The 12,619-nt window shown below is 36.4% G+C and overlaps 1 protein-coding gene across 1 annotated transcript in view; it reads left to right on the top strand.

Annotated features, from left to right (window-relative positions):
• LOC140141574 (xaa-Pro aminopeptidase 1-like) overlaps nt 1-9,147 on the top strand; it is a 51,226-nt gene extending 42,079 nt beyond the window's left edge. The window contains exons 17-23 of the mRNA XM_072163485.1: nt 3,120-3,180; nt 3,827-3,896; nt 5,226-5,330; nt 5,582-5,647; nt 5,952-6,028; nt 7,205-7,303; nt 7,706-9,147. Coding sequence (XP_072019586.1) covers nt 3,120-3,180; nt 3,827-3,896; nt 5,226-5,330; nt 5,582-5,647; nt 5,952-6,028; nt 7,205-7,303; nt 7,706-7,906 — 679 coding nt within the window. The 3' untranslated portion in view covers nt 7,907-9,147. The remainder of the gene's footprint in view (nt 1-3,119; nt 3,181-3,826; nt 3,897-5,225; nt 5,331-5,581; nt 5,648-5,951; nt 6,029-7,204; nt 7,304-7,705) is intronic.
• The last annotated feature ends 3,472 nt before the right edge of the window (nt 9,148-12,619 follow it).

The following is a 12,619-nucleotide window of genomic DNA, read 5'->3' as shown; positions in this document are numbered from 1 at the left end:
CACGTTCAGTACGTACACAATTGCATTCAAAATCGATCTCAAACGTTGCATATGACGCACGTACTGTGCTACATGTACAAGCTCAGAAAACTAGATCCGTGCACTTCTAATCAGGTAAATTTAGATGAGGGCAACAGATCCGTGCACTTCTAATCAGGTAAATTTAGATGAGGGCAACGGAATTGACGTACTAATCAAGAATACGTATCCTAGGTCTAGACAATAAGTGCCATATTTCATGAGGGTAAGAGTTCATAGGGCAGAGGTTAAATGTTTAGTACATTAGATCACCCAGGTCACCGGTAGGTAAAGACATTTCTATTCGTTGATAATTTCGTTGAAGTGTTTAACATTTTTCTCATAATGAAGTAGGACTATTTAGAAGGCAAAATCCTGCCATTCTAATTGTAATTATTTAACAACAAAAGAAGAAGAAGGAGCAGAAGAAGAAGGGATGACGACGTACGACGAAGAAGAGGAAAAATAAGATGAATAAAAGGGAAGAAAGAGGAAAGAAGACGATGATGAAGATGAAGTAACATTAACTAACTAGATCGGTTTATGAAGATGAGGAAATGCAAATAAAAAAATCCTCTCTTACCTTTGTACCCATTTATATATTCACCAAATCGGCTATTAGATCTATCTGAAAATCGATCAGTTTTGTCCAAAAAAGCCTCTCGTATTATATGGAGATCTGTCAGTAACACCGCTTTCTTTCCTGCCAAATTAATGTTCATAATACCGCCATACTTAGCGGACATGTTTGCCGTCACTGCATGTATTTGTTTCCCGCCAAGTTTATGGATGTTGCCGACAAGAGGTAGACATGGCGGTCCAGGCGGTAGCTTCACCTGTTTATGGCGAGTTAATAATCGATATACAATCAGGAATGATACACTGAATATAAGGCATGACTGGGTCGAAAAATAGTCAAACAATAATGCAGATGAATTTGGCGAAGCCATGTTCAGGAGCTGTCTTTATAGGTTTGGTTTTGCTTGGTCCTTTTACAGAATACAAGTCTCTGCAACGCATCTTGACACATGTTAGCAATATGTTTTGCTGAACCAGAACAAATTTGTTCTACACATATACACGGTCTCAAGCTTGAACTTCAATCCAACAATAAGAATTAATGCAAACAGCTAACTATAGACCTACCTGAGCGGAAAGAAAGTCCTGGGAAGAAAGTACAAGGTGTCCCATAAAAAGGTTACATGTAGAAAATAAACCGCATTTTGTGATGGTATAACAAAACAACGTCGTTTTTTCAGATATTATTCATGGATCCTTTTTGTAACTGTCCGCAAAGTTTCAATTCCGTATCTTAAAAGCAACTTAATTTATGAGCGCAAGATGACAGGGGTGTCAAGAGTGGCTAACCATCAAAATTTTGCACAACGAAAGTTGAATACAAGCACACCTTTGTTTTCAGGTTTATTCTGTATTACTTTTTTATGTTTCTCTTATTTTTCATTGTTGAACTTAATGCACAAAAGAAACATATTGAAAAATTAAATATTGTACACTAAAAAAAAAAAAAAGTTTTAGAACTTCTTGACTCTTGGTGGTAGCAAATAAAGGCAGATGGTCATTAGTGAAAGCAGTTCTGCACGCTGTATCTCCTGTCATCAACATAGTGAAATGAATAACAATCTTTTGCATTTAGGCCTTGTTTGGATTTTGTTTTTACATTTCTGACTGAATTCTTGAAATGAAACTGAACAGGTTTTATTCTTTGTTTGTCGGAATAAATGACTGCATCTGCCATGCTATGGCTGGGCCTACTCAAGTGCTCCGCCAAATACACGGTGGCTATGACAGTGGTATAATGAACCTCGTGTTGCATTATGTCACGTAAAGAGCTTGCTCAGGAATGCGTGGAATGCGTACAAGTGCGTAGGTTGTGAACTTGACATTCACAGGGGTGCTAGTAGAGGATACATAGATTATATCATGAAAAGGATATTTATATTTGTTAAAATTAACTTAGATTTTTTCTAAAATCTACATGTAACTTTTTTTTGGGACACCCGGTATATATATGCAGTTCCCAGTTTGCCCTTTGTCACGTTCAGTACACAATTGCATTAAAATCAACATCAAGCGTTGAATATTACACTCTCCGTCAGTGGCGTAGATTTCTTTTTGACATGGGGGGGGGATGGAGTTGGAAAAAAATCCTTGAAGTATCATGGTCAATCCAGCACCTTTTGGTGACAGAAAAAGTTTATGGTACAAATGCGCTCGAAGTGCGGGGAAATATTTTGTCATTTTAAAGCTTTTAAAACTGGTGAAAACTGGTGAAAACTGGTGAAAAGTTAAAACTGGTGAAATATGGTCCAAAAGTGGAATAAATTCCAAAGCGCGCAAAAAATTTGGGGCTAAAATGGGCAAATATGAGGTTAAATTAGTCTGAAACCCACATAGCTCCACATACAGGCATCAACATGGGGGATGAGTGTATGGACCATCCCCTTGAAAAATATTGGGGATTTATCCCCATGCCCCCCCCACACACACACACACACACCACCCCCCTGAACTACATCTATATCCGTGCACTTCTAATCAGGTAACTTTAGGGAAGGGCAACGGAAATGACGCAATAATCAAGAACATGCATCCTAGGTCTAGAAAATAAGTGCCATTATACAGGGCTGTCAACTCCCACGCATTGGGCGTGAGTCTCACGCATTCTGTCACTTTCTCACGGTCTCACGCCAAGGTAGTATAATCTCACGCCTCAGGTAGTAAATTTCACGGAAAGAGCTGTCAAATTAGTAAAATCTCACGCATTATATTTTTTCTCTTTAAAGCAATGATTTAAACCCGGGGATTTAAATAGTGTAAAAATGATGCACCAAATGGCTTCAATTGATCTTAGGCCGGGATCTTAGGTCGAACGATGGCGTGACCGGCGTCCCGACATTGCCCTTATGAAGTCTCACCCTCCTGTTCTAATTCCTTTGTTTCCTATAACCCTCGCCCGCCAAAACTACGCTAATCGTAGATCCACCCTTTACGCTAATTTTATTGATACAGCGCCCCTATAAAGAAGAAGATAAAATTACCAGCAGACTCATTGTCAATTTACATTCTTTATTTAATTGTAGAGATGGCTCTACCGATATCACAAGAACTTTTCACTTCGGAGATCCAACAGATTTTATGAAAGTAAGTATCACAATTTATATTATAATTCTTGATATCATTCAATGATTGTATGATACCTTGAAAATGAAATAAAATATTATTCCATAAATTATCTTCTATTATATGAATTTTTATCAATTTGTAGGAACAGCGATTACCTAAAGCTGGAGAGACACTGACGTTTTTTCTTATTATATTCAAATGTAAACGTAATAATAATAATAGGAATAACTTTTGAAAGTGTTTTCACCCATTAGTGAATATTCTCAGTCATACAGTCGTAAGCATTTCTTAAAAAGAGCATATCTTCAAAAGTTGCGAGCTGATTGGTATATTTGATTAGGTTTATTAAATCTAACGAATAAAGTTTTCTTTACATACCAAAATATATTTGATCAATTGTTCTGAAATAGGAGAAAGAAAGGGCGTAATGTGGGTTCTCCTCTTTTGGGACACCCTGTACTTACATGTATATTATCATGATCGATCCCAACAAAATTGCTTAAGCCAGACTTGTTGGAAGGATAACATAAAATATGAAATAATTGAATAAATAATATATCGCGGATAATCACCCCATGGACATATTTGATATATTGTTTTACTCTCAGCCTTTCTGTTAAGTAAATGCACATTTCAGTTTAGGTTCTGGTGATATTTTTGACAGGAAGCTTATACGAGAGTGCTTATTGGACACATCAGTCTCGCCCTTTTGACGATTCGAAATGATGTACAAGGTATGAAAAAATATAATGGACTATTTCATTTAAAATCCACACTACCCCTGTGGAAGATTTTGGAAATATCTTCCACATGGAGAGGTTTTTTTAAATGTAATTGGTCAGGGTTAATCATTTTGAAACCCATACTCCCCGGTATTATGGCTTTTCCTTCCACAACTGGAGTGAGTATTTCAAATAGAAGTTACCCAATTGTCTATTATATTCGAAACTCGTACTCCCTCTGTGGAAGACTTTAGGTATATCTTCCACAGGGGTAGTGTGGGTTGTAAATGGAATAGCCCGATTATAAAAAAGCACCTGCTATCAGTTCCATGCTATCATATATTTTTACATGAGCTTGCCTTTGGGGCCTTGTGTGATAACACCAAAATAAAGAAATAAGACTTTAATATAAATTAGGTCATATAAAACTGGTACACATTTAAATTAAATTTAATATCATTGATCATGTGCCTGCCGTGCATGGCACACAAAGAAGTGGCATTTTGGCAATTGATCTTTCTTACTAAACTAATAAACACATAACAGCACTAGGCAGCCATTAAATGCTGCCAAAGCCTTGACGCGTTACGTAATTTCAGATGTATTTCACAGCTGCCAAACACAAGTCACCCAATTTCGAAAACTGGACGTTAAATGTACGCTCTCATGAATGTTAATTGGCAACATTTTCCAATATGTCAGCGCTCAAATCGGAAACAAACAAATAGATGCCACATTACGCTGGTGTATAGACGAATCCAATTTCACTCATTCCTACACCTCAATTGCAGCCATTAGTTGGGTCCCCGTCGGCTCCATTTCACGTAAAATGTGAAATGATGCGGCCTTGGAGGGTATTTTAAACTGCATTCTATCACCTGTGTTACACGTCAGACAAAAGAAAGATGACAGTTTACAACACAAAATAATCTAATATCGATTTTAAGCGGCTTTAATCCACCCAATTGGGCAGTCACAACACCAGTTAGGTGCTGCGGGGACCCAAAATTGCCGACCGCATCCTGACCATGACTTGGCTCGTTGGATTCGTCTATAGTATTCATTGATCCGTTCATAAGCGGATCCATCGCTAGTGTCCATACGAGGGAACATGAAAGACAGCTGTAAGGTGATTGGTGGTGATATGCAATAAACCATTCTGGTAGTTCCCGAAATACTTTACAAAGAAACCGAGAATACGTCATCGTCGACCATCGACCATCGAACGTGCGCAGTGACGACGTACTCATCGAAGATTTTGATGCAAATGATTTCGGGAATTATCGGAATTGATTAGACTAAAACAGTATAATAACTCCAGATAATAACGACCTCTTTCAGGTGGTGATGTTGAAAATATTGCTAGGGAAGTGTTATGGAGAAATGGTCTGGACTACCGGCACGGAACTGGGCATGGAATCGGACATTTCTTAACTATACATGAACGTATGTATGCATTTGAGTTTAAATACCAATTCAAAGGGCACAACATCCGGCCCAATGTTAAAAAGGTAGAAGTAATCAATATACATTCAGGAGCAATGAACAGGCGTCTTTTTTTAATTGTTTGAAACTTAAAATCAAGAGAATTCAAGACAAACATAAATGTCATTAAACGTCATGGATCTTATTTTATTTTATCTTACCTTATGTCTTATAAAATAAACATTGAATTCGTTTTCTTTTCTGCCATGCAGCTCCCACCTACTTCGGGCACTACCCATGGTCACAGCCTTTTGAGATTGGCATGTTTATATCTGATGGTAAGCCATGTACTATTTCTTAAAGTAATATATTTTCAAATATTTCACTTAAGAAAACGTTCTTCATTTTTCAGCTACGTTTGAACAAAATCGCCTTTCGAATTCGATACCGACGTCGATTGTTTTGTTATTAAGTTAGCTTGAAATTCCCATGGTCCCATGGAACAAACTGTCAATTGTCTTGCTGTAACCCGTATACAACTCGGAGAGCAGACCCTGGCTGCAAGGGATTTTTATACTGCTTTGAATAACAAAGTAGGAAATCATGTGTTCATATGCATTTTCCTATTGATTTTTGATCCAGAACCTGGATACTATGAAGATGGTGAATTCGGAATACGAATAGAAAACATAATGGAAGTCGTCGAAGCGAAAAGAGATGTAAGATAATCGAGTTTTTATCCAAATTTTCCGTTCTTTTTTTTTTTTTTTTTTTTTGGTTGGTTGTCTTTGTCTTTTTTTTACTTCCATACCTTGAATTATTTATTAAGGATTACTTTTATTAATACTAGCCTTGGTATCGTTTTATTTGGGGTGGAGAAGCTTCTTATTGGTTTTGAATTTAAATGATGTATATTCATATTCAATAGAAAGCAAAATTAAACTTTTACAATACCCAAATTTGGTACCAACGGAGCGCTTTCACTGGCTCAACCAGCGTCTTCAGCGGATGTTATTGCTCTGAAGATTTGTTGTTGCTAGTGATGCTTAGGCACCTCCGATGACTAGCAAAAACAAATCTTCAGAGCAGTAACATTCGGTGAAGACACTGGTTGAGCCAGTGAAGCACTCTTGAGTGTACAAAATCTGAGTAGCGTAGAAGTTAAATTTTGCTTTCTATTTACTTTAATGGGTATTTGTTGAAAACGTACTGCTTTTTATTCACATTTCCTATTCCATGGTAGATATAATTATGTATATACCTAGTATGTATATAGAGATTGTAACAAAAAATATACAATTTAGGACATAGTATTAGGCAACAATGTTACCTATTGATTGTATTAAATTTTACTTGGTCGTCAAGATAATTTTTTAAGCTACTACATAAGCTTTGTTTCAATAAAATATGTGGTCAACAGGCGAAGATATGGCCGAGGGTGTAAAGTAGTCCTAAAACAGCTTGGGCCACTTTCATTCTTTTTCTGTTAGCCAAGATGTTACTTATTCCACTGCATAACATTGTTGCCATGATCTCTTATATTTTTTCTGAGAAGCAAAATTGCAATTGTTTAATTTAAATTTTTACAGTCTGTATTTTTAATATTAGTAAAATATAATTACACAAATTATAATAACAAGGTCTCAACTTTTCCCTATCTCTTTGGTAACTGCATGCGAGCTGTAGTGCATCAGGCAACTGGAGCAAGTTGTAATGGGGTATAACATTGCGCATAAACAAACCATCCTTCTTTCTATGTTAAAATATTGTGAATACGATTAATAGTTATTTTCAACGACTGCGTTACTTTTTGTGTGGATACTTTAGTTAGTAATGTGCTTCGATAAAAATCAATTAAAAGATAACCATATTTTTGTGTGCGTTTTACTCTACAGCATAAATTCGGCGATTTCACATACATGACATTTCGCATGTCATCATTGGTACCAATGGAACCCAACCTTATCGACTTCAGTTTATTTAATCCAAGGGAGGTAAGTTTGAAATAAAGTGAGGACTTTAAATTTTTGTTTTCAGTAAACTTGTTGAATTGGAATAGGTATATTTGAAATATTATTGGCAACAAGATATCAGCATCATATACATTTTTGTCATATATCACACATATCTCAAGAACCGAAAAACATGTTGAGATGAAAGTGAATTATTTGAATACCTGCGTTTCTTCCCCACTGCTGAATATCATTAAAACAAAAAGATCCTTAAATGTTCAAAAACTGAGTTATCAATAACCATCATCTAAAGGTATTTATTGATGATTAATTTAGTTAGTTATCTATATTTACTTTACTTACTTACTTACTTACTTACTTACTTACTTACTTACTTACTTACTTACTTACTTACTTACTTACTTACTTGCTTACTTTTATTAGCTTGAATGGTATAATGCCTACAATGAACGCATCCGAGATGAAATTGGACCAGATTTATCACGTGATGCCAAGAAATGGATGGACAGCAAAACTAGAAAAATTAGCTACACATGGAAAGTATACTCTGCTGGTTCACATGTGTCGCTAACAACGTATACGGGTCTGTTTGTTTGTCTGGGGCTTTCGAGACTTGCTGTTTAATAGTTTATTTGACACGAACTTATTATTTTCTCAGGAGAAATTTCGAGGAGTTAGTGCAAACAGGCCTGATCTGCACTAGCTGCCGGGTGTGGTTTTTTAGATGTATACAATCGAATATAAAAATTGCCAAATGTCTACAAGGCAGCTATTGCTTCTTACACTAACTGCTCGATTTGTACTGTAAGACTGATACCAAGCATACAATAGTAATGGTTAATGATACAGTATATTAATATCACGAATGTAATATCAATATATTATATGTTGTCGCAGTAGACTTATACGGAGTGTCCCTGAAAGAACTGTATCGTCGGAAACTGGGTATTTTAACGCATAAACCAAACATAACTAAATAACCGATGTGGTTGAGGAACATATCAACTTTTACATACATTTGGAATGTTTACAATTGACCGCTCCGTTTTTTGAATAAAAGAAGTTTAAGAGACTACCGTACCTCATTTTCAATCCGTTCCACGGAGTCAAACAGCTATCAATGACGCGCTTATGATGCGCAGTGCTTCCAGTCTGTCCACATAGAAGTACAAACCAAATATGTGGCATCGGGGGTTGATGCGTGAAAGAGCGTGGTGCGCTGGACTAAAGAAGCATTTACGCCCGCATTGCACCAAAATAATTATTCTTATATATCCAGTTTCCTCAATTTACTTTGTACTTCTATGTGGACAGACTATAGCACTCCGAATACAGATCATCGATTGATATTTGAATCCGTGGGAAGGTTTGAAAATAAGGGCGTTTCGTAAAATTGTTTTATTTCAAGAACGGTGTTGCTCATTGTCATAATTCAAAAAGTATGTTATAGCTGATATATTCCTTAACCACACCAGTTATTTAGTTATGTTTAGTTGTGGCGTTAAAATACCTAAACAATTCAGTTTCTGACAATACAGTTCTTTCAGGGACAGTCTGTATCATGAAAATCCGGGCAAGGATTATGTGAAGGATCAGGTAATATGCGAAAGGCTTTTCATAATAAATAAAACTGAAGAGATATATTATTGTAGAATACATGTGTAGCCAGTAGCATCGCCTATTAAACCGTTTCGTGTGCTTTTGACAGAGGTCACAATATCTAAAATTTTCAAAACGTAATGTACGTTTAAGTGGCTTAAATGGATGTGCAAAACTAAATATACACTTAAAGTGTGTATTGCAGTGTTTAAAAAGAGAGTTTGAAATTAATGTTTGGTTGTTTAACAATAAAATACTGAAGACTTCGTCGCGTGCTCTGAGTGTCATTTTTATTTCCAAAGTTGATGATATTATAAACGGTAAATATAAATGGAAATGTAAACATGTAATACTTTTTTAAACCAACAGAAATCTTATTTTGTCCATGTGTTAAAGATGCATTAAGTACCATGCAATAACTTCCGAATTCCTCTTTGTGTGCTGTATACGAAAAGTTATAAACGGCTTAAATATACGTAAAACCAAATATTAAACATTTGTACATACTACATAGAAGTATTTACAAATCAAAATATTTAAATGTTTAGCTATTTTTACGGTGTGTACTAAATGCATGCATGCGTGCATGTTATATATCGTTCATATATAAATAATAAATACTGTAAAAAAAGAATTCCCTCATCATGTAGAGACTCTTATATATCTAGAGAAGTTTATACCTTCCTGAATGTTAGATTATTATGAAACTGCATGGTCGACTTGCGTTGAAGGAATATATTGCGAGTAGTAGCAGACCTTTCTTGAAAATATTTAAAGGAGTAAGTAAGTACGGTCATTTGATAAAAGTTTGGAATAGTTGTCGCCTTCATTAATGCATTTATATTTGCTCCCATTTTACCAATATTTTAGTGACAATTTTTATATAAAAATAGCCAATATTACGAGATATTTTTTCCACTATCAAATAGGTTAATAAATGCTTATCACTTGTTGCTCGAGAAATTGTACAAAATGAAAACTTGTACTGAGATGTTGATGCGTCTAATGCGCTTCCCTCCCTGCGGGGCTCGTGCATTAGACACATCAACATCTCAGTACAAGTAATACGCACTTTTTAACCTACATTTACATATATACAGCCACCATAGGCTATTTAATAAAAGGCACTACCTTTAATGCCCACGTGATCCATGGGCGTTGCCATACCAAGACCACCGAGTGATCAGTATAAAGAGACAAATATCATCAAAATTGCTGAAAATGTATAAGGCAAATAAATTATATATTGGGGGATTCTACCTTTTAGTATGTTTTCAAGAACTACATTTTGGAAGCTTTTATCGGCGGAAAAAAGGTTATCGACGGAAACTCTTATAATACTACTACTGTTATGATTCTAGATTAATCTAAACTGTTACAGCATTTAATCATCCCATACAGGACTGTCAACCTTTTGGAATTGCTTTACGTGAGATACTGTCGTACCGGGACGGAATATTTGTTTGCCGACTACAATGTTCATTTTGACCCATGATTACTATTAGTGAGCCACGGCGCTCGGGAATGTAAAAAGCGGCGGGTGGGGGGGGGGCAACTATTTATCTTTATAATGCGTGAGATTTTACTAATTTTACAGCTCTTGGCGTGAGATTTACTACCTTCGCGTGAGACCGTGAGAAAGTGCTCTAATGCGTGAACTACGGACAATGCGTGAGAGTTGACAGCCCTGCCCATATATGGCACATTACATCAATTCCTAAAATAGTGCATGAAATCACCACAAGCCAATCAGACTCATTTCTCTGTACACAGTTCTACAAATAGCCCATTACCTCAACACAAACCAATCAGACACTGTACCCTGATTTTTGGCACAGTGCCAACACTTTACTACTGTGGTAATCAAATAATCATCATAATATAGTATGATCCAAATGTCTCCAGAGCTTTCTCAATATTACTAGATATGAATTTTTTGATCACTTTAATCATTAGCCTTCTAGAATATACCATGTACAAACAAATGAGATGAATCTCAAAACAAGTGAAAATAAATGTTTGATGACAAAATGTATACTTTTAATGAATAGTATGGAATATAACACTACAAAGTTGCAAAAAAAAGGACAAATTTGCTATAAAATTTGGACATGCATCCCACGTTTCCAAATGAAATACACAGGAAGACCACCCGCTGTGTCAATGGTTACTTTGCCAGACTTCTGTCTAGAGTACGCTGTAATGTCAGCGCCCATCTGGTCACGTGGGCATTAAATTAAGTGCCTTTATTTAAATACCCTAAGACGACTGATAAATGTAAGTTAAAAACTGCGTATTACTTGTACTGAGATGTAATTGGAATTATCTCATAAGACACAAACAGAAAACAACGCCAATGTTACTCAAATTAAGCTCTTATTACAATCTACAACTCAGACAGCCTTTTTCTTGTTGCTAAATTGTTTCGCTCACTTAGTTCCAGTTATACTCCACAGTCCCCGGGGGGTGGGGGGGTTCTTCGAAAAATTTTGTACGGGGGTGTGCCACGCAGACTTTCGGATGCTGACTTTCTCTATACCTACTTTTTGCTGTTTTGCTACCCATCAGTATAACAATTTTCAAGAAAAAGCACCCAAAAAGCACCCAAATTTGCCATAATTGGGCGCTTTAAGGGCACCTTTGCCAAAATGCGCCCAATTGGGCGCATTGGTCTCCACTGAAAACCCACCCATCGATATACCAAAACCACTGAAAAGGTACCCCAAAACCGTGGCACATCCCCGTATACCTTCAACCAGGAAGACCCCCCGGGCCACAGTCTGAAGCGATATCCAGTTATTTTATGTGCTGTGATTGTATCTCTTTATTTACTGTTACATTAGGTATGGTGTCCTTTATGTGGACTTTCGTACGCATCATACCGTAAACGTTCGCCTAATGGCGCTAAGGAGTTCATGGAAATGAGAGAGCGCCATCCCTGTAAAAGCCGACTATTATCACTGATCATTAAGGGCACGTGTAGTTAAAGGGTGAAACCTATCGACACATACAATTATGAACAAGATCGAACAAACTTGTTCATGATAATGCGGTAACCATTCACCTGATACGTTGTGGCCCAGTGAGCAGAGCATTAGACTATAGTGCGAGGATAAAGAGAACTTGTGGAGAAGATTGATGGTTCGAATCTCATGCAGTAATTTCTGCCAGATTATGATGTCTGTCAATGTTTTTTTCTGATTTGAGGAAATTTTATTCTCTATTTTCTTGATTTTATCTTTAACATTGTTTATATAATTTTATTATTTTATCTTGTATGCGTCTTTTTTCATGATTCTTTGTTTTTATCGTTTCATTTTAGAGTAACTCAATCCATTCAATCAAATGTTGTAATGAACCTATTTGATTGTATAGACATTAATTTTGTTATGTGTGTGAGACGAACTGTCGCGTGCGACAAGTCTTTCAATTCGCGCGAGTGTCCTTGCCTATGCATCAGTGGTCATAAGAGGTATATCATTTTATTCGAAAGGGGGGTCCCAAATATACGGGGGTCATAAAGTCTTGAAAATAATAATAGGAGGGGGTCATAAAATGTTTTATGACCAAAATGTAGGGAGTCACACGATGACCACAGAAAGTGTGTTATTTTATTCAAAAAGACTGATTTCAATACAATTTTGGGGTTTGGGATCATGAAATTTTTGTTGCCGAAATAGGGGGGGGGGTACGCAATTTGATTGACGCAGACTTTTTGTTAATTTGGGACCCCCCCTT

The sequence above is a fragment of the Amphiura filiformis genome, chromosome 19, assembly GCF_039555335.1.
Source record: "Amphiura filiformis chromosome 19, Afil_fr2py, whole genome shotgun sequence".
NCBI lineage: Eukaryota > Metazoa > Echinodermata > Ophiuroidea > Amphilepidida > Amphiuridae > Amphiura > Amphiura filiformis.
The sequence above is the reverse complement of the archived record's forward strand: the minus strand, read 5'-3'. Positions and strand labels throughout refer to the sequence as shown.